This window comes from Tubulanus polymorphus, chromosome 11 (genome assembly GCF_964204645.1).
Source record: "Tubulanus polymorphus chromosome 11, tnTubPoly1.2, whole genome shotgun sequence".
Classification (NCBI taxonomy): Eukaryota; Metazoa; Nemertea; class Palaeonemertea; order Tubulaniformes; family Tubulanidae; genus Tubulanus; species Tubulanus polymorphus.
Genome location: NC_134035.1, coordinates 13902666 through 13922498, shown reverse-complemented (window position 1 = coordinate 13922498; position 19833 = coordinate 13902666). Strand labels below are relative to the sequence as shown.

The 19833-nt window shown below is 43.2% G+C and overlaps 3 protein-coding genes across 3 annotated transcripts; 2 read left to right on the top strand and 1 right to left on the bottom strand.

Annotated features, from left to right (window-relative positions):
• The first annotated feature begins 336 nt into the window (after positions 1-336).
• On the top strand, positions 337-3465 carry LOC141912753 (uncharacterized). The gene is made up of 9 exons (XM_074804134.1): positions 337-412; positions 534-793; positions 1104-1373; positions 1446-1520; positions 1601-1702; positions 1798-1859; positions 1956-2125; positions 2222-2320; positions 2492-3465. Exons 2-9 carry the CDS (start codon positions 604-606, stop codon positions 2874-2876), a joined length of 1353 nt encoding a protein of 450 aa, XP_074660235.1. The 5' UTR covers positions 337-412; positions 534-603; the 3' UTR covers positions 2877-3465.
• Positions 3466-5584: 2119 nt separating this feature from the next.
• LOC141912795 (membrane-associated tyrosine- and threonine-specific cdc2-inhibitory kinase-like) lies at positions 5585-14187 on the bottom strand. Its single transcript, XM_074804191.1, has 15 exons — positions 13996-14187; positions 13535-13682; positions 13360-13454; positions 13056-13138; positions 12835-12960; positions 11062-11260; positions 10770-10864; positions 9575-9681; positions 9352-9455; positions 8942-8983; positions 8656-8818; positions 8451-8574; positions 6181-6267; positions 5975-6098; positions 5585-5802 (listed from the first exon to the last, which is right to left on the bottom strand). The coding sequence occupies exons 1-15, from the start codon at positions 14068-14070 to the stop codon at positions 5770-5772; spliced, it is 1605 nt and encodes a 534-aa protein (XP_074660292.1). The 5' UTR covers positions 14071-14187; the 3' UTR covers positions 5585-5769.
• A 125-nt stretch (positions 14188-14312) lies between these two features.
• LOC141912687 (syntaxin-7-like) lies at positions 14313-19784 on the top strand. The gene is made up of 10 exons (XM_074804018.1): positions 14313-14554; positions 15039-15104; positions 15515-15584; positions 15801-15888; positions 16000-16074; positions 16577-16672; positions 17805-17939; positions 18440-18512; positions 18585-18667; positions 18789-19784. Exons 1-10 carry the CDS (start codon positions 14413-14415, stop codon positions 18888-18890), a joined length of 930 nt encoding a protein of 309 aa, XP_074660119.1. The 5' UTR covers positions 14313-14412; the 3' UTR covers positions 18891-19784.
• Positions 19785-19833: the final 49 nt, after the last annotated feature.

Below are 19833 nucleotides of genomic sequence, written 5' to 3'. Positions count from 1 at the left end.
TAGTTGAAATATAAATGCTTATTTTTGAGGACCCTGCCTGAAAGCGTTAATATTAATTTCGGGAGTGGCAAAGATCCTATCTTACTTTTGAAAATAGTCAATAATCTAGTCCGTAGTATTACATTAGTTCACAGAAATTCCACTAGGGGACCGTATGGTGCTGCCACCAAGCTCGTGGGAATATATTTAGAAAATTGTATTTTATAATATTTGCAAAAGTGTATTGAGATTAAGTTTAAATTTAGGAATTGCCCTAAGTTGATTTATCATCAATTTTCATATCAATCAATAAATGTTTGATTTGAATTGTTCCGCCATCTTGTAAATTCAAATACAATTTATTCCAGAATATCGGCAGTCTGTATTTTAATAAATACCTAAACGCACAGAACTACACGATATTCATAAATAGGTGAATGAAACGATGCCAGAATTTGTTTTTATACTGTTTTTTTCCAAAATAAAAAGATCGCCATTTCATTTTCATTCTTTCTTCTTCAATCAAAACATCATTTTCACTTTATTTTTATTAGAATTTTCCAGTAATTTGACAAGATAAATCAGTAATCAGACGACTGGCGCTTAGTGAGGTTTGGTTGAGAGATGGAGAGTGAATCAGATTGGGACGAGACGACTGCTGAAGCTATAACTCCTCGCGTCGCCACCGGTGACAGTACACGCGTTACTAAGGGCGATACAGCGCCGAAAATAGAGTTCGATTCAGACGATGAATTCACATCAACGACAAAACAGAAAAAATCATCATCAAATACAACGAACAACATTAATGGTGGTAAGAGAATGGAGGAAGGGGAGAGGGAAGGGAGAAGGGAGTGCTGATACTGATAGCAGAGAGGAGAGAGGGAGAGGGAGAGAGGGAGGGGAGGGGGAGAGGGAGGGGAGGGGGAGAGGGAGGGGAGGGGGAGGGGAGGGGGAGTGTCGAGAGGGAGGAGAGAGGGAGGGGAGGGGGAGTGCCAAGAGGGAGGGGAGAGGGAGGGGAGGGGAGAGAGGGAGGGGAGAGGGAGAGAGGGAGGGGAGGGGGAGTGCCGAGAGGGATGGGTGGACAACTGTTGATTGTGACGCAAATGTTTTTATATTTTCAGCCCCGTCGAAAAATCACTCTGAAAAACTACTGAATGGATCGCGAACGCGATTCAACGACGAGCCACTAGGGGGCAGTAGAGGTAGCAGCAGTCGGAGCAGTCCTTCGACCGTGAAATCAGTTCCACGATCGATGAACGCGGTTACGTTTAACGACACCAGGGGGCAGCGTTATAGCGACGAAGAACGTCCGACTCCGCGACCTCGAGTTTCATCTCCTACTCACTCGCCAGGGCATCCTCCTCCGTACGATTTCAGTTCGGCAATAACCGGTACGTAAACAACCGTTTCTATAGCGCCTAGCAACTATTACCATAGAAATGATGAGTATTGTCTAATTTTAGAGGCTCGTAACACTCCTCAACCCGTATATACAGATCCCCCGGGCAAACATCGCAAAGGTACCACTTACGACCCAGGTAACTATTCCGTCACTATATCGGTGGTGGTGGTGGTAACTATGGTAACGGTGTATAATGGTTGTATTGTTGCGTTGTAGGTTTAGGATCGTGGGACGACTCGGAGGCCGAGGAACAAACACTCGCTCAGCTGCGCGATAACATGCACAGAGCAAATCAAATCAAAAACACCGAGAAAAAAGGTGAATTGAATTTCTGTGAATAAAACTTCATGTGTGGAAACTGTGGATATTGTGGAACTGTCGAACTTGTTTTATGGTTTATTTATGTTTTGCAGAAGAGAAGTCATCATCGAACTGGCGTGATAAATTTAAATCAAAACAAAAAACACCGAAAAAGGTGAGTAGTTAAGGTCACAGCTATCCTAGAGGGATGGTTAGGGGGCGCTGTGGTGGTTCTGTAACTAATGTTAGTATCTCTATGCTGTAATTATAGAGTAATTCAGCCTCACAGGACGACGCAGCAGCAGTTTCATTCAGCTCCACGGCAACGAGCCCTCCGGCCGCTCCTCACGTCGCTACGGTTACTGACGTACAACCTCACTACGAGAGTCCGTGGCCCGAATCACCGAGACATCAATTACATCATCAATTACAACGACATCAGTAAGTATCCAATCAGATTCCTCCGTGCCCGCGGGCTGCTGGCCCGTACCCAAACCTGTTCAATGTTGTAACTAATAACGACCATGTCTGTTACAGAAATGAAAGTTATGTTTATTATTTCGCTGAAGAGAAGAAAGAATATTTATACGCGATTGAAGATCATTCAAATATCAAAATGGAAAAAATCAGTCAGAAGTAAGTATTACAAATATCATACATAATCCAGTTCTATTTCTGATAATCTGTGCAGTGATAATCTGTGCAGTGATAATCTGTGCAGTGATAATCTGTGCAGTGATAATCTGTGCAGTGATAATCAGTGATAATCAGTGCTCTAACGCTGCTGCTGCTGTTGTTTTATTATAGGTTGATTCCACACGTGAAACGAGGATTTCGCGAATGTTTCGCCGTTTTTCATCTGATCGTCTCCGTCATCATCGTTTTCATCGTCGAATTCATCAAATTCATCCTTCGAAGTATCGTTTATCCGTTAATTTACGGAATATTGAATTCTCTCGCCGATTATCTGTTGAAGCCGATTTTAACGGTTTGTTTTAACGGTTGTCTTCAGCCATGTTTGATGGTTTGTTATAACGTTATGGTCGCTATGGGAACGGTTTGTATACCGATTATTGAAGTGTTTAAGAAGTGTTCGCAGGTGTGCGTGATAATGTTAAACGCGTGGAGATTGTGTCCGATATCGATCACTAACAATCACAGCCGTTATAACACTGAAACTCAACACATTTAGAATTCACTCTCAGTCTCCTGCGCGGGACGTTTTTACTTTTAAACTTTCGCCAAAATTGATAAATAATTTTCCTTAATTGTGTCCATTTTTGAAGCTAAGAGTTTTAGACGATATGAACTGTTTTTATAGCATGAAACCACTCATTGTATCACTGGGAAGGGGAGATAATAACAGTTATACCACTCCGGCATGGGGAGAAGTTTGACCACTCTAGGAGGAGGGGTTGTTTTGACCATTCTAGGAGGGGGAGTCGTTTTGACCACTCTAGGAGGAGGGGTTGTTTTGACCACTCTAGGAGGGGGAGTCGTTTTGACCACTCTAGGAGGAGGGGTTGTTTTGACCACTCTGGGAATGTATATTTTTAGTGTTTATTAAAATCTACGCCGTGTATGAATATATTAATTAATTATGACATTAACCCTTTAGTGATTTTAACTTCATGCATTTATGAATGTAGAATGTGTAGTTATGTACACTGTATACACTGTGTACACAGTGTACACTGTATGTGTAGTTATGTACACTGTATACACTGTGTACACTGTATGTGTAGTTGTGTACACTGTATACACTGTGTACACTGTATACACTGTGTACACTGTATACACTGTGTACACTGTATACACTGTATGTGTAGTTGTGTACACTGTGTACACTGTATACACTGTGTACACTGTGTACACTGTATACACTGTATGTGTAGTTGTGTACACTGTGTACACTGTGTACACTGTATACACTGTGTACACTGTATACACTGTATGTGTAGTTGTGTACACTGTATACACTGTATGTGTAGTTGTGTACACTGTGTACACTGTGTACACTGTATACACTGTGTACACTGTATACACTGTATGTGTAGTTGTGTACACTGTATACACTGTGTACACTGTGTACACTGTATACACTGTGTACACTGTATACACTGTATGTATAGTTGTGTACACTGTGTACACTGTATGTATAGTTGTGTACACTGTGTACACTGTATACACTGTGTACACTGTATACACTGTATACACTATATGTATATTGTATTTATTCCGTTCAAACCACAGCGCAAACAGCTTTCCATTGTGAGTTAAAGCATTCTGTACTTAGATTATCTAATTAACTAAAACTAATTGAACTAATTAATTGTTTATCAATGTATTATAACAGTATTTTGTATTGGCATAATGAATCAAAGAATGAATAAATATTTGTTGCAATAAATTTATATAAATTTAGATTTCTGTGTTAAGAATTTTGGCTTCTTTGATTTTGAATTTGATGGAAAAGAACAGCCGGGCGCCTCGCCCCACAACTCTGAATCCAGCCGGGCGTCTCCACAACTCTGAATCCAGCCAGGCGCCTCGCCCTACAACTCTGAATCCAGCCGGTCGCCTCGCCCCACAACTCTGAATTCAGCCGGGCACCTCGCCCCACAACTCTGAATCCAGCCGGGCACCTCGCCCCACAACTCTGAATCTAGCCGGTCGCCTCGCCCTACAACTCTGAATCCAGCTGGGCGCCTCACCCCACAACTCTGAATCCTGCCGGGCACCTCGCCCCACAACTCTGATTCCAGCCGGGCGCCTCGCCCTACAACTCTGAATCCAGCCGGGCGTCTCCACAACTCTGAATCCAGCCGGTCGCCTCGCCCCACAACTCTGAATTCAGCCGGGCGCCTCGCCCCACAACTCTGAATCCAGCCGGTCGCCTCGCCCCACAACTCTGAATCCAGCCGGGTGTCTCGCCCCACAACTCTGAATCCAGCCGGGCGTCTCGCCCCACAACTCTGAATCCAGCCAGGCGCCTCGCCCCACAACTCTGAATCCAGCCGGGCGTCTCGCCCCACAACTCTGAATCCAGCCGGGCGTCTCGCCCCACAACTCTGAATCCAGCCAGGCGCCTCGCCCCACAACTCTGAATCCAGCCGGGCGTCTCGCCCCACAACTCTGAATCCAGCCGGGCGTCTCGCCCTCAGACTGCTCCTGAGCCCAGTATCATATTCCTCAGACTGCTCCCAAGGTCAGTATCATATTCCTCAGACTGCTCCCAAGGTCAGTATGATATTCCTCAGACTGCTCCCAAGGTCAGGGTCATATTCTTCAGACTGCTCTCAACGTCAGGATCATATTCCTCAGACTGCTCTCAAGGTCAGTATCATATTCCTCAGACTGCTCCCAAGGTCAGTATCATATTCCTCACACTGCTCCCAAGGTCAGGATCATATTCTTCAGACTGCTCTCAACGTCAGGATCATATTCCTCAGACTGCTCTCAAGGTCAGTATCATATTCCTCAGACTGCTCCCAAGGTCAGTATCATATTCCTCACACTGCTCCCAAGGTCAGGATCATATTCCTCAGACTGCTCTCAAGGTCAGGATCATATTCCTCAGACTGCTCCCAAGGTCAGTATCATATTCCTCAGACTGCTCCCAAGGTCAGGATCATATTCCTCAGACTGCTCTCAAGGTCAGGATCATATTCCTCAGACTGCTCCCAAGGTCAGGATCATATTCCTCAGACTGCTCTCAAGGTCAGTGTCATATTCCTCAGACTGCTCCCAAGGTCAGTATCATATTCCTCAGACTGCTCTCAAGGTCAATATCATATTCCTCAGACTGGTCAGTGTCCGGTCCTGGAAGAACTTGCAGATTGTCTCCGAACATTATTCCTCCAGATAAAGAGATCAGACGTCAATTCATTTCTATTCAATTTTTATTTTATACAAAATATACAAAATGTAATGGAATGAATACAACAGCATATAACGCTAGCTCCATCTATGAACTACAGCTAGAACTAGTACGAGGGGATTATCTAAGACAAGGGGGAGAGTAGGTAGAGGGGGTGACTAGATATATTATGTATGAATACAGAGATTCCTCCTCCCTTTCCTCTTTAATCCTCTTCAGTCGACGCTTCTTCAAAAACCTATCGAATATAAACAATACATAGTTACCCTTAGCAACAATCACAACAATATAACGCTCTACACTACGATAAATACCCCTATGACATCATCAGATAGGCTCCGATATAAAACAAATAGGATGATGTAATCTGATGATGTCATAGGGAGATTCAGAGAGTCGGCCATCTTTACCTTGATCAGATTTTTTGGTCCGATGTTCGTTTTCATTTTGAAGTCGTATTCTTCGTCGTCGTGGAAACTATTGTTAGGAGAGTCGTAACTAGCGTTCCACGATGAATCGCTTAAATCAACCGAACTGAGGAAGAATAAATCGAAATCACTTAGCAACCGGAGATATATTGTTGTACGGCGTAGTGAGAGAGTGATATTTTACTCACCGGATTGGAGAAGAATTTTTTGGGGTAAATAATTTTGGTTTGTGTCGCAATAAACCGGGAGTAGTGTAACATCTAACAGGTGGAATACTGAAACATAATAAACCAGGAGTAGTGTAACATCTAACAGGGGGAATACTGAAATAAAAATAAGAGAGATGAGAAAGGGAAAGAGGAGAGAGGGAGAGGGAGTGAGGAGAGATGGAGAGAAAGGGAGACAGAGGGAGGGAGTAAGGAGAGATGGAGTGAGGAGAGAGGGAGAGGGAGAGAGGAGAGAGAGGGAGGAGAGAGAAGAGGGAGAGAGAGAGGGGAGAGAGGAGAGAGAACAGAGGAGAGAGGAGAAAGGGAGTGAGGAGAGGAGGGAAAAAGAGAGAGGAGTGAGGAGATGGAGAGAGTTACCGGTAAGTGATTACACAACTTTTGTTGGAGAGGGTACTGATAGAGAGGAAAATAAGGAGAGAGGGAGGTGTAGAGAGGGAGGTGTAGAGGAGAGGGAGGTGTAGAGGAGAGAGAGGTGTAGAGGAGGTTTAGAGGAGAGGGAGGTGTAGAGGAGAGGGAGGTGTAGAGAGGGAGGTGTAGAGGAGAGGGAGGTGTAGAGGAGAGGGAGGTGTAGAGAGGGAGGTGTAGAGGAGAGGGAGGTGTAGAGAGGGAGGTGTAGAGAGAGAGGGAGGTGTAGAGAGGGAGGTGTAGAGGAGAGGGAGGTGTAGAGAGGGAGGTGTAGAGGAGAGGGAGGTGTAGAGAGGGAGGTGTAGAGGAGAGGGAGGTGTAGAGGAGAGGGAGGTTTAGAGAGGGAGGTGTAGAGGAGAGGGAGGTGTAGAGAGGGAGGTGTAGAGGAGAGGGAGGTGTAGAGAGGGAGGTGTAGAGGAGAGGGAGGTTTAGAGGAGAGGGAGGTTTAGAGAGGGAGGTGTAGAGGAGAGGGAGGTGTAGAGAGGGAGGTGTAGAGGAGAGGGAGGTTTAGAGAGGGAGGTGAAGAGGAGAGGGAGGTGTAGAGGAGAGGGAGGTGAAGAGAGGGAGGTGTAGAGAGGGAGGTGTAGAGAGGGAGGTGTAGAGGAGAGGGAGGTGTAGAGAGGGAGGTGTAGAGGAGAGGGAGGTGTAGAGGAGAGGGAGGTGTAGAGGAGAGGGAGGTGTAGAGAGGGAGGTGTAGAGAGGGAGGTGTAGAGAGGGAGGTGTAGAGGAGAGGGAGGTGTAGAGAGGGAGGTGTAGAGGAGAGGGAGGTGTAGAGGAGAGGGAGGTGTAGAGAGGGAGGTGTAGAGGAGAGGGAGGTGTAGAGAGAGAGGGAGGTGTAGAGAGGGAGGTGTAGAGGAGAGGGAGGTTTAGAGAGGGAGGTGTAGAGGAGAGGGAGGTGTAGAGAGGGAGGTGTAGAGGAGAGGGAGGTGTAGAGAGGGAGGTGTAGAGGAGAGGGAGGTTTAGAGGAGAGGGAGGTTTAGAGGAGAGGGAGGTTTAGAGAGGGAGGTGTAGAGGAGAGGGAGGTGTAGAGAGGGAGGTGTAGAGAGGGAGGTGAAGAGGAGAGGGAGGTGTAGAGGAGAGGGAGGTGAAGAGAGGGAGGTGTAGAGGAGAGGGAGGTGAAGAGAGGGAGGTGTAGAGGAGAGGGAGGTTTAGAGGAGAGGGAGGTGTAGAGGGTGAGGTGTAGAGAGGGAGGTGTAGAGAGGGAGGTGAAGAGAGGGAGGTGTAGAGGAGAGGGAGGTGTAGAGAGGGAGGTGTAGAGAGGGAGGTGTAGAGGAGAGGGAGGTTTAGAGAGGGAGGTGTAGAGGAGAGGGAGGTGTAGAGAGGGAGGTGTAGAGAGGGAGGTGTAGAGGAGAGGGAGGTTTAGAGAGGGAGGTGTAGAGGAGAGGGAGGTGTAGAGGAGAGGGAGGTGTAGAGAGGGAGGTGTAGAGGAGAGGGAGGTTTAGAGAGGGAGGTGTAGAGGAGAGGGAGGTGTAGAGAGGGAGGTGTAGAGAGGGAGGTGTAGAGGAGAGGGAGGTTTAGAGAGGGAGGTGTAGAGGAGAGGGAGGTGTAGAGAGGGAGGTTTAGAGAGGGAGGTGTAGAGGAGAGGGAGGTGAAGAGAGGGAGGTGTAGAGGAGAGGGAGGTTTAGAGGAGAGGGAGGTGTAGAGAGGGAGGTGTTGAGGAGAGGGAGGTGTAGAGAGGGAGGTGTAGAGAGGGAGGTGTAGAGGAGAGGGAGGTGTAGAGGAGAGGGAGGTGTAGAGAAGGAGGTTTAGAGGAGAGGGAGGTGTAGAGAGGGAGGTTTAGAGGAGAGAGAGGTGTAGAGGGTGAGAGGAGGTACAGTTTTTGTTACCTGGGAACTAGAAAAAGATTTTGTTGTTGCAGTAAATCTGGTTCACTAGACGTTGAACTATCAAGAGGAACTCCCAGTGAGTTATTAGATATATTTATTGAATCATCAACTCCACAAATATCTTCTACAAAATAGAAACAGTCATTGTTAGTGAAGTCATAACAAACGTGAAGTCATCATGTTGTTAACGGTGTATGTTTGTTACCGTCGGAGAAACTGTGATCCCATTCCGGAGGATGAGTTGTATCGATAGTTTCTGGAGTACATAGTTTATCAGGTATCAGATAGTGCAGAGGATATGTCACTAATAACCATAAACTAGTGACAACAGTCAGAAAATAACGAAACATTTCTACCATTTTACGCATCTGCAAAATAATTCAATTACCTCCGATATTTACTGGATCAAGAGAGAGACAGAAGAAGAGATGGAGAGAGAGACAGAGAGAGAGAGAGACAAATAGAGAGGAGTAATGGTGTTAAATACTGACCGTTTTATTGAAGATTATCTGACAACGTCGCCTTCTTAAAACCTACAATTACACAACAGATCCAGTAATCATCTACACAGCCCGGTAGCGCCCTCTCTCTTCAGAAACATTCACCATTCGGGTGGTTTGTAGATGAAGTCTGTGAAATGCAGCCGATCAGTTTTTGAAAGTTTATGTTTGGTGTTTGTAGTTGTGAAGTGTTTAGTATCTAGGAGAGGGGAGAAGGGTGGGATGGGGGGGAAGGGTGGGGATGGTTGGAAGGTCCAGGCTGAGGATGGGGGGGCAGCAGCGTCCAGGCAGAGGATGGGGGGAGTAGGGTCCAGGCTGAGGGTGGGGTGGGGAGTAGGGCACCAGATTAACTATATCAAAACCCCAGAGAAGTGAACTGTGGTAAGCGAGTTAAAACTCACCTTTTGAATGATGTTATTTTCTAATATAGAATTCACTGACGGTCGACAGTTCGGATCCATTGTCATCATACTGCTGATAATAGCCAGTAAATCACTGGATTTACCTACAATTCAAATTAGCGAATTTAACTGTAGTGATTAATTATTGAGAAAACACTGATTGACAAAACGCAGTATATTTTAAATACCAACGTAGATCAAAAAGAGTTTCACAGATTTTTACCTTTGAGAAACTGAGTTGGAATTTGATTGGTGCGAAGTTGATGCCATCCTTCGCCTCCTCGAGGTAAATCTAGATCTGACGCTAATTCTAATATAGTGATTCCCAAACTGAAACAAATAACAACAAATTAAACTCATTTCAATTCATTTATAATAGACTGGTGTACAAATAGACACTGTTCAGTGAGTGGCTGTATGACAGAGGAGAGGGAGAGAAAGGAGAGAGGAAGGAGACAGGAGAGATGTAGGGGGAAGGAGAGACAGAGAGGGGGAGAGGGGAGGGGAGAGAGGGGAGGGAAAGGAGGGGAGAGAGGAAGGAGAGGGAGCTCAGTAAATTACCTGACTATCATCATTCTAATAGTTCAGAAGAGGGGGAGAGATGAGACAGGAGGGAGGGGAGAGATGAAGGAGGTGGGGAGAGATGAGAGGAGGGAGGGGAGAGATGAGAGAGGAGAGGGAGAGAGGAAGGAGAGGGAGCTCAGTAGATTACCTGAATATATCAGCAGCTTTCCCAACTCGTCCTTCTAATAGTTCAAGAGAGGGGAGAGATGAGAGAGGGAGAGAGGAAGGAGAGGGAGCTCAGTAGATTACCTGAATATATCAGCAGCTTTCCCAACTCGTCCTTCTAATAGTTCAAGAGAGGGGAGAGATGAGAGAGGGAGAGAGGAAGGAGAGGGAGCTCAGTAGATTACCTGAATATATCAGCAGCTTTCCCAACTCGTCCTTCTAATAGTTCAAGAGAGGGGAGAGATGAGAGAGGGAGAGAGGAAGGAGAGGGAGCTCAGTAGATTACCTGACTATCATCATTCTAATAGTTCAGAAGAGGGGGAGAGATGAGACAGGAGGGAGGGGAGAGATGAAGGAGGTGGGGAGAGATGAGAGGAGGGAGGGGAGAGATGAGAGAGGAGAGGGAGAGAGGAAGGAGAGGGAGCTCAGTAGATTACCTGACTATCATCATTCTAATAGTTCAGAAGAGGGGGAGAGATGAGACAGGAGGGAGGGGAGAGATGAAGGAGGTGGGGAGAGATGAGAGGAGGGAGGGGAGAGATGAGAGAGGAGAGGGAGAGAGGAAGGAGAGGGAGCTCAGTAGATTACCTGAATATATCAGCAGCTTTCCCAACTCGTCCTTCTAATAGTTCAAGAGAGGGGAGAGATGAGAGAGGGAGAGAGGAAGGAGAGGGAGCTCAGTAGATTACCTGAATATATCAGCAGCTTTCCCAACTCGTCCTTCTAATAATTCAGGAGCCATGTATTTACAATCACCATCTTGAGCTTCTTGAATATTTCCTCCCTAGAAACAACAATTAAACAAATCTCATTGTTATTAATCAATCACAAAACCAGCGACCAGCAGCCAGCGACCAGCGACCAGCAGCAACCAGCAACCAGCAACCAGCAGCAACCAGCGACCAGCAACCAGTTTCCAGTTAAAATCTAGGGTTTAAACTGAGTTTGGGCTACTCAGTAATAATGAGAAACAGTAGTTACCGTGACGATATCTATAACTAATCCGAAGTCACCTAGTTTAGCGAGTCCATCCTCTCCGATGAATATATTATCAGGTTTTATATCCATATGAATCAGGTCGTGGTCGTGAAGATGTTTAACGGCTAATAATAAATCTACTAAATAATTCCAGACGAGTTTCTCGCTGATGTCGTGCTGTAACTCGGAATAATCTGTTAAACTGTAACATAAATCATATTCAAATTTATTTTACCCAATTTCAAATCATGTGGTTTTTCTACTCAAAGATGTACACCGCAGTCAACTGTGGTGAAGAGCCACCAGGTGTCACTAGTGTGCAGTAGGACATTAATCTGGCCTGACACACAAGTGTAGTACAGTATTCATTACCTAGCCCGACACCAGGTGCCACTAGTGTATATTTACCTGGCCTGACACCAGGTGTCAGTAGTGTATATTTACCTGACCTGACACCAGGTGTCACTAGTGTATATTTACCTAGCCTGACACCAGGTGTCACTAGTGTATATTTACCTAGCCTGACACCAGGTGTCAGTAGTGTATATTTACCTAGCCTGACACCAGGTGTCAGTAGTGTATATTTACCTAGCCTGACACCAGGTGTCACTAGTGTATATTTACCTAGCCTGACACCAGGTGTCACTAGTGTATATTTACCTAGCCTGACACCAGGTGTCAGTAGTGTATATTTACCTAGCCTGACACCAGGTGTCACTAGTGTATATTTACCTAGCCTGACACCAGGTGTCACTAGTGTATATTTACCTAGCCTGACACCAGGTGTCAGTAGTGTATATTTACCTAGCCTGACACCAGGTGTCAGTAGTGTATATTTACCTAGCCTGACACCAGGTGTCAGTAGTGTATATTTACCTGACCTGACACCAGGTGTCAGTAGTGTATATTTACCTAGCCTGACACCAGGTGTCACTAGTGTTTATTTACCTAGCCTGACACCAGGTGTCACTAGTGTATATTTACCTAGCCTGACACCAGGTGTCAGTAGTGTATATTTACCTAGCCTGACACCAGGTGTCAGTAGTGTATATTTACCTAGCCTGACACCAGGTGTCACTAGTGTATATTTACCTAGCCTGACACCAGGTGTCACTAGTGTATATTTACCTAGCCTGACACCAGGTGTCAGTAGTGTATATTTACCTAGCCTGACACCAGGTGTCAGTAGTGTATATTTACCTGACCTGACACCAGGTGTCAGTAGTGTATATTTACCTAGCCTGACACCAGGTGTCACTAGTGTTTATTTACCTAGCCTGACACCAGGTGTCACTAGTGTATATTTACCTAGCCTGACACCAGGTGTCAGTAGTGTATGTTTACCTAGCCTGACACCAGGTGTCAGTAGTGTATATTAACCTAGCCTGACACCAGGTGTCACTAGTGTTTATTTACCTAGCCTGACACCAGGTGTCACTAGTGTATATTTACCTAGCCTGACACCAGGTGTCAGTAGTGTATATTTACCTAGCCTGACACCAGGTGTCACTAGTGTATATTTACCTAGCCTGACACCAGGTGTCAGTAGTGTATATTTACCTAGCCTGACACCAGGTGTCAGTAGTGTATATTTACCTGACCTGACACCAGGTGTCAGTAGTGTATATTTACCTAGCCTGACACCAGGTGTCACTAGTGTTTATTTACCTAGCCTGACACCAGGTGTCACTAGTGTATATTTACCTAGCCTGACACCAGGTGTCAGTAGTGTATATTTACCTAGCCTGACACCAGGTGTCACTAGTGTATATTTACCTAGCCTGACACAGTTCAGTCTGTATGTATAGATGTTGTCTTTCCTCCCACGCTTTATAAAATCTCACACAATTCTCGTGCTTTTTCAGTTTCTCGTGTTTCGCGACTTCCTCCAATTTACGACACCTGAAACCGAATTTAAAAATATCGACAATTATTAATAGATTTGGCAGTGTAGTATTGTTACGTGTTGCCGTAGCGACGATGAAAGCGGGACGTACCGATCAGATTCACCGCGGAATTTATCACGTGATCTTTTAACGGCGTAGAAATTACCATCGTCTTTACTGCGGACTTTAAACACCTACAACAATACACAGTATGTGACTATCAGTACGGAGCCAACCACTCTGAGACTGGAGCCACCCCTTAGATAGACTGGAGCAACCCAACAGCCTGGAGCAAACTACTTTGTCTGGAACAAGCCTCTGTGCCTGGAGTCAATTTTAGCATTCGACCATGGAGCCGCCCTGAACATCCTGGAGCCACCCACTAAGCCCTGTAAAACTTGTTTTCAGGACTTACTTCTCCGAATGAACCACTTCCAAGTTTAGAATGAACTTCAAAACATTGATCAAAATAAAGTTCTTCACTTTGTTGATTGTAATTAGTTAAACAACCTACAATGAGAAACAGAAACATTTAAACAAGAAACACTCGACGATCGAATTCAACACTTTTAAAATTAAACGATTTAAACCTGTTTGTTGTTCCGGTAAAAATGATACTAATTGAGCCTTTAATACCGGTCGTTGTAGATAAATGCGGCTAATAGGTGGCGCACTCTTCACGGGTGGTTTCGGAGGTAGACAATCTCTAGGAGTTCCGCCGCCTGCTCGCTCTCTTTCCTGTGTGAACACAACAATTCATTGTACAATATCAGTTAACCCAAGTGGGGGGAGGGGGGTGAGGGTGAGGGTGGAATGACAGCTAGTTTCTGTTGGTAATTAGTTAGAGCCTCCTGTATGTATTCTTTTCCTGCATGCAATTAAATTATACAATTTCTTTCTAATAACGAGCACAATTATTTTGTTGAAATCCTGGAAAATAGAATCTTACCCGTCAAATAATAATTCAATAAGCAATTAGTAGAGTTCAACAAGTACCTCAAATAAAAATGAATTTGACATTTCCTGATTTGTTGTCGAATGAAGAAGTTACCTTTTTTGTGGAGAAAGTTTGTTGGTGTGAATAGAATTTGGGAGTCGGACGCGGAGTTAGATTTACACCGGGCATCCTCACTGATCCCCTCACTGTGATCCCTCACTCCTCACGGGTCTGTTCACTTTTTTTGAGTTAATTTTCAGGTTTTTTTTTCTCTCAAGTTTCAGAAAAGTCAAAAAACGGCGCCGCCATTTTACACGGGAAATCATTTCCGGTTTCTAACGGACGATTCCAGTTCGGACATCGGCGCAAGTTAGTTCACCCTTTCACCGTCTACGTTATTTTTAGGGGCAGCACTTGACGGTCGAGATGATCGCCGGTGCACGGGAAATGCGAGTCATGTGACAGTTCAATATGGCGGATGTCAGTGATCAGTGATTGTGATTTATAGAGTAGTTTGTCTAGAGTCTGAAGATGTCGTCATCCCGAGGAGGAGCCGGTGGATACGGGACGGTTAAAGAATACAGAGATGATCCATCGATTGTATATAGAGATGACCCTGGTTCAAACCGGGCTGCTGCTGCTGCTGCTGCTGGTGGATATCAGCATCAATCCAGTCAGTTCCCGAGTTTCTTCAGTTTGTTACTTTGTCTCCTCACTCTCATCAATCTGTGCTGCTGTTTCAGTTTAATTTAAAAACAAGCTCCTCTTTATTTATTGTAACTGCTGTGAGTTTGACTATGACTCAAGGCTGGTGGTTTTAGAGTTGAGACTTGTTGAACTAAATAATAGTGGAAAAACTACATGTACAAACTCTCAGTATATCTGGTGCTGGTGCTCTGTTTATGCTCAGCCTGATGTGAGTCGATGACTGTAGAACCAACCAGAGACGATGTATGGGTTACAGCTAGGAATGATACCTGTAGGCCCGGGGTTATAGGGTCACTAGGTCCCCAGGGTTAGGGTAGGTCGCCGCCAGGGTTAGGGTAGGTCGCCGCCAGGGTTAGGGTAGGTCGCCCCCAGGGTTAGGGTAGGTCGCCCCCAGGGTTAGGGTTACTTGGCCCCGGAGAATACTAAGATTGTTTTTTATTTACCTCTAGGAATTGGTAACTATGAGAGATTACACGACCAACTGAGCAGTAATATATTCCAGATTAATACTAACAGTAAGTATAACCCCCCCTCCTCTCCCCTTCAGACAGTCCTGAGTCCCCCCTCTTCAGAGACTCCCTCCTTCTAGGCCCCCTCTCCCTTCAAGTCAGTCCTGACTCCCTCCTCCTGACCCCCCTCTCCCTTCAAGTCAGTCCCGAACCCCCTTCTTCAGTTACACTCCTGACCCCTGTCTTTCAGTTACCCTCTTGTGCCCCCCTCCAGTCACAATACTGACCCCCTCCCTCCAGTCACAATACTGACCCCCTTCCTCCAGTCTCAATACTGACCCCTCTCCCTCCAGTCACAATACTGACCCCCTCCCTCCAGTCTCAATACTGACCCCTCTCCCTCCAGTAACAATACTCACCCCCCTCAATCTTTCTCGCATGTTAATGACAGTGTTATCATTAATTGTCTATTTAAGCGACGTCACTGGAGCGATTGTTGTCACAAATAGGAAGTAAAAATGACACTCCTCAACATCGAGAAAAACTGTAAGTAACAGTTCCACAGTTCCACACTCAGTTCTACAGTTCTGTACACAGTTCAGGACCCAGTTCCACAGTTCTGTCCTCAGTTCCACAATTCTGGACTCAGTTCAACAATTCTGGATCCAGCATTTCGAACTAACTAATTCTAACTGATCAAACTCAACTTAGTTTTACATCTCTTCAGTTCGGTTTATGTTGAATATCTTTTTCGTTTCAAAGTCATGAACAGCAACAGAGAACGAACAGAATTATAGCAGAAACGCTGTCAACTCTGAAAGCTTCACAGAAAATTCCAGGTGCTACAAGTGTAAGTAAAATACTAGAAAAACCTTCACTTGGTTCAGTGAGTTTTTACACTTTATTTGGAATGAAATAATATTCGTTCGTTCGTTTGATGTTTTCTTGTTTGTTCAAACAGCAACAGAAAATGAATCTAACGCGATTGAACAGTCAATTTAGAGAAACTGTTGAAAGATACAACAGAATTCAAAAGGTAAAAATCATCCCGGTCAAAGTTACACCTCGTTAAACTATATACAGTTTCAGTTCTCTGGTTTGAGCGAGGTTTTTAAACCTCTTGTCTTTGTTAAGTTTTAATTAAGAACAGTGGAACCATCTCCTGGTCCAGGACAAAGTTCCTCTTGGTCCAATGCACAGTTCCTCATGGTCCAATGCACTCAGTTCCTCATGGTCCAACACTTCCTCGTGGTCCAACAGTTCCTCGTGGTCCAACAGTTCCTCGTGGTCCAACAGTTCCACATGGTCCAACACTTCCTCGTGGTCCAACACTTCCTCGTGGTCCAACAGTTCCTCGTGGTCCAACAGTTCCTCATGGTCCAACAGTTCCTCATGGTCCAACACTCAGTTCCTGATGGTCCTACACTCAGTTCCTCATGGTCCAACAGTTCCTAGCAGTATAATTTAAACACTTGTATTATTTCATCCCCATCAAACTGAGCTTATATTTACAGGTTGAATTATATTCTATTTTATAGAATGTTGCTGAAAGAATTAGATCCTGTAAACCATTAGTGAAAAAACAGTCAGAATCCGGGCAATTAATAGCAATAGATTCACCTGTCGGTTGGAACGTAAGTATCCATCTTCTACACTCTACACACCGGTTTCAATTTCAGAACATTGACAGTTTGAGGGTTTACAGAGCTGCCGACTGTTCCTGATTTCAGTATTTGTTACTATTCTATCGCGATAAATACTGATTTGATTTGTTTGATGCATACAGAAATATGAAAGATGTTACTGAGGGTCTTACTGTTGATTACTGATTAATTTGAACAGAAATATGAAAGATGTTACTGAGGGTCTTACTGTTGATTACTGATTAATTTAAACAGAAATATGAAAGATGTCACTGAGGGTCTTACTGTTGATTACTGATTAATTTGAACAGAAATATGAAATATGTTACTGAGGGTCTTACTGTTGATAACTGATTAATTTGAACAGAAATATGAAATATGTTACTGAGGGTCTTACTGTTGATAACTGATTAATTTGAACAGAAATATGAAAGATGTTACTGAGGGTCTTACTGTTGATTACTGATTAATTTAAACAGAAATATGAAAGATGTCACTGAGGGTCTTACTGTTGATTACTGATTAATTTGAACAGAAATATGAAATATGTTACTGAGGGTCTTACTGTTGATTACTGATTAATTTGAACAGAAATATGAAATATGTTACTGAGGGTCTTACTGTTGATTACTGATTAATTTGAACAGAAATATGAAATATGTTACTGAGGGTCTTACTGTTGATTACTGATTAATTTGAACAGAAATATGAAAGATGTTACTGAGGGTCTTACTGTTGATTACTGATTAATTTGAACAGAAATATGAAAGATGTTACTGAGGGTCTTACTGTTGATTACTGATTAATTTGAACAGAAATATGAAAGATGTTACTGAGGGTCTTACTGTTGATTACTGATTAATTTGAACAGAAATATGAAAGATGTTACTGAGGGTCTTACTGTTGATTACTGATTAATTTGAACAGAAATATGAAAGATGTTACTGATAGCATTTTGCAGAGGTTGACGGACTTAGGTTTTTAAATAGTGTTACATTTAGATTTTGACCTAGATCTCAGTGATTGAAATATAGGTGGCGTGTATTACTCTCCTCGTCCCTTCTAATTCTATCGGTTACGTAAGAAATATTTGAGATGAAGAAATTGATTTATTTGATGACAGGATGAAGACAACGATCGCCAAAATTTCTTCGAACAAGAAGAGAAACGTCAGGCGCAGATACAAGCAGAAAACGATCAAATAGCGATGGATGTAGAATTAGCTCAAGAACGAGAACAACAAATTAAACAATTAGAGGTCAGTTAATGAGAACAACAAATTAAACAATTAGAGGTCAGTTAATGAAGCCAGACTGTCTCTACTGTGCTAAAAGTATAAAGTCGTCACATTACTGAAGTCATCTCTATTTTTGAGTCTCAATTTGTACTTCTAAATCAATTTACTAAGTGTAATTCATCATTTGGACAAGTCGTCACATTACTGAAGTCATCTCTATTTTTTAGTCTCAATTTGTATTTCTAAATCAATTCACTAAGTGTAAGTCATCATTTGGATAAGTCGTCACATTACTGAAGTCATCTCTATTTTTTAGTCTCAATTTGTATTTCTAAATCAATTCACTAAGTGTAAGTCATCATTTGGACAAGTCGTCACATTACTGAAGTCATCTCTATTTTTGAGTCTCAATTTGTATTTCAATATTTATGTTTTTAATTCATTTTACAAGTGTCATTTGGATAAGTGAACAACATAATTATCACAGTCCCAACTTCATTGTTTATTTGTTTATATTTCAGGGAGATATTCTTGATATAAACGAGGTTTTCAAAGATTTAGCAAATTTAGTTTACGAACAAGGAGACACTATAGGTAAAACAATACGCCATCTATTGGACACATTGTGAGATATGTATCGTGTTTATATGTATTTTCTAAATTTAGAATCGATAGAAGCGAATGTAACTCGGGCTGCGGATGACGTCCACGAAGGTGGAAAACAGCTACATCAAGCATCGGAATATCAGGTCATTATCATAGTGTTATTTCTTACTGATAGATGGCGAACTAGTCACCGTTTTGCTATCTCCTCAAAAATTGAACTTAATTTGTGATTTTTAAAATGGTTTTCACATTTTGTCCTTTCAGAAAAAGTATCGCAAGAAATTATGCATATTTGTGGCTATTGTTGCAATTATTGCTGCCATAGTGATAACAATAGTAGTGGTTGAAGTGAAAAAGAAGAAATAATATTGTACTTAAATTAATCAAGAGAGCTGGCTATACGTGTGTTTTTCATGTGGTGGCATTTTCAATTTTTCTGTCATGAAAATTAATATCATCATTCCAGATTTATTTATATATATTAATACTGATAAAATGTATCTTCTAAGTCAGTTGAGTTACAATTTGTGAAATACAGTAGACTCTGTCTCTAACTGCGGTAAAGTTGAGACCGGTAAAATTCTACCTCGAGTTGGTGTCAAATACTGAGTAAGAGTTTGTGAAATACAGTAGACTCTCTCTCTTGCTGCGGTTAAGTTGAGACCGGTAAAATTCTACCCCGAGTTGGTGTCAAATACTGAGTAAGAGTTTGTGAAATACAGTAGACTCTGTCTCTTAATGCGGTAAAGTTGAGACCGGTAAAATTCTACCCCGAGTTGGTGTCAAATACTGAGTAAGAGTTTGTGAAATACAGTAGACTCTCTCTCTTGCTGCGGTAAAGTTGAGACCGGTAAAATTCTACCCCGAGTTGGTGTCAAATACTGAGTAAGAGTTTGTGAAATACAGTAGACTCTGTCTCTTACTGCGGTAAAGTTGAGACCGGTAAAATTCTACCCCGAGTTGGTGTCAAATACTGAGTAAGAGTTTGTGAAATACAGTAGACTCTGTCTCTTACTGCGGTAAAGTTGAGACCGGTAAAATTCTACCCCGAGTTGGTGTCAAATACTGAGTAAGAGTTTGTGAAATACAGTAGACTCTGTCTCTTACTGCGGTAAAGTTGAGACTGGTAAAATTCTACCCCGAGTTGAAACTCTAAAGCACAGAAAAACTTAAAGAGATGATTTCATAAATTTTGTCAATAATTTGTTTAAAATCATTATTTTGTAAATAAAATTGTATAAAACTGATAATATATGTTACTAAAACTAAATATTTTACATATTCATTCATTTATTTATACACAGTTTGT

Bases quoted from the DNA above. Each gene is read 5' to 3' on its own strand.
- LOC141912687 (XM_074804018.1), top strand. From the start codon at position 14,413: ATGTCGTCATCCCGAGGAGGAGCCGGTGGATACGGGACGGTTAAAGAA. The intron at 15,105-15,514 runs GTAAGTATAACC...TGTCTATTTAAG, and splicing joins ATTCCAGATTAATACTAACA to CGACGTCACTGGAGCGATTG. The intron at 16,673-17,804 runs GTAAGTATCCAT...ATTTGATGACAG, and splicing joins ATTCACCTGTCGGTTGGAAC to GATGAAGACAACGATCGCCA.
- LOC141912795 (XM_074804191.1), bottom strand. From the start codon at position 14,070: ATGCCCGGTGTAAATCTAACTCCGCGTCCGACTCCCAAATTCTATTCA. The intron at 6,099-6,180 runs GTGAGTAAAATA...ATTCTTCCTCAG, and splicing joins AAAAATTCTTCTCCAATCCG to TTCGGTTGATTTAAGCGATT. The intron at 5,803-5,974 runs GTAAAGATGGCC...TATATTCGATAG, and splicing joins GACCAAAAAATCTGATCAAG to GTTTTTGAAGAAGCGTCGAC.
- LOC141912753 (XM_074804134.1), top strand. From the start codon at position 604: ATGGAGAGTGAATCAGATTGGGACGAGACGACTGCTGAAGCTATAACT. The intron at 794-1,103 runs GTAAGAGAATGG...TTATATTTTCAG, and splicing joins AACGAACAACATTAATGGTG to CCCCGTCGAAAAATCACTCT. The intron at 1,374-1,445 runs GTACGTAAACAA...GTCTAATTTTAG, and splicing joins TTTCAGTTCGGCAATAACCG to AGGCTCGTAACACTCCTCAA.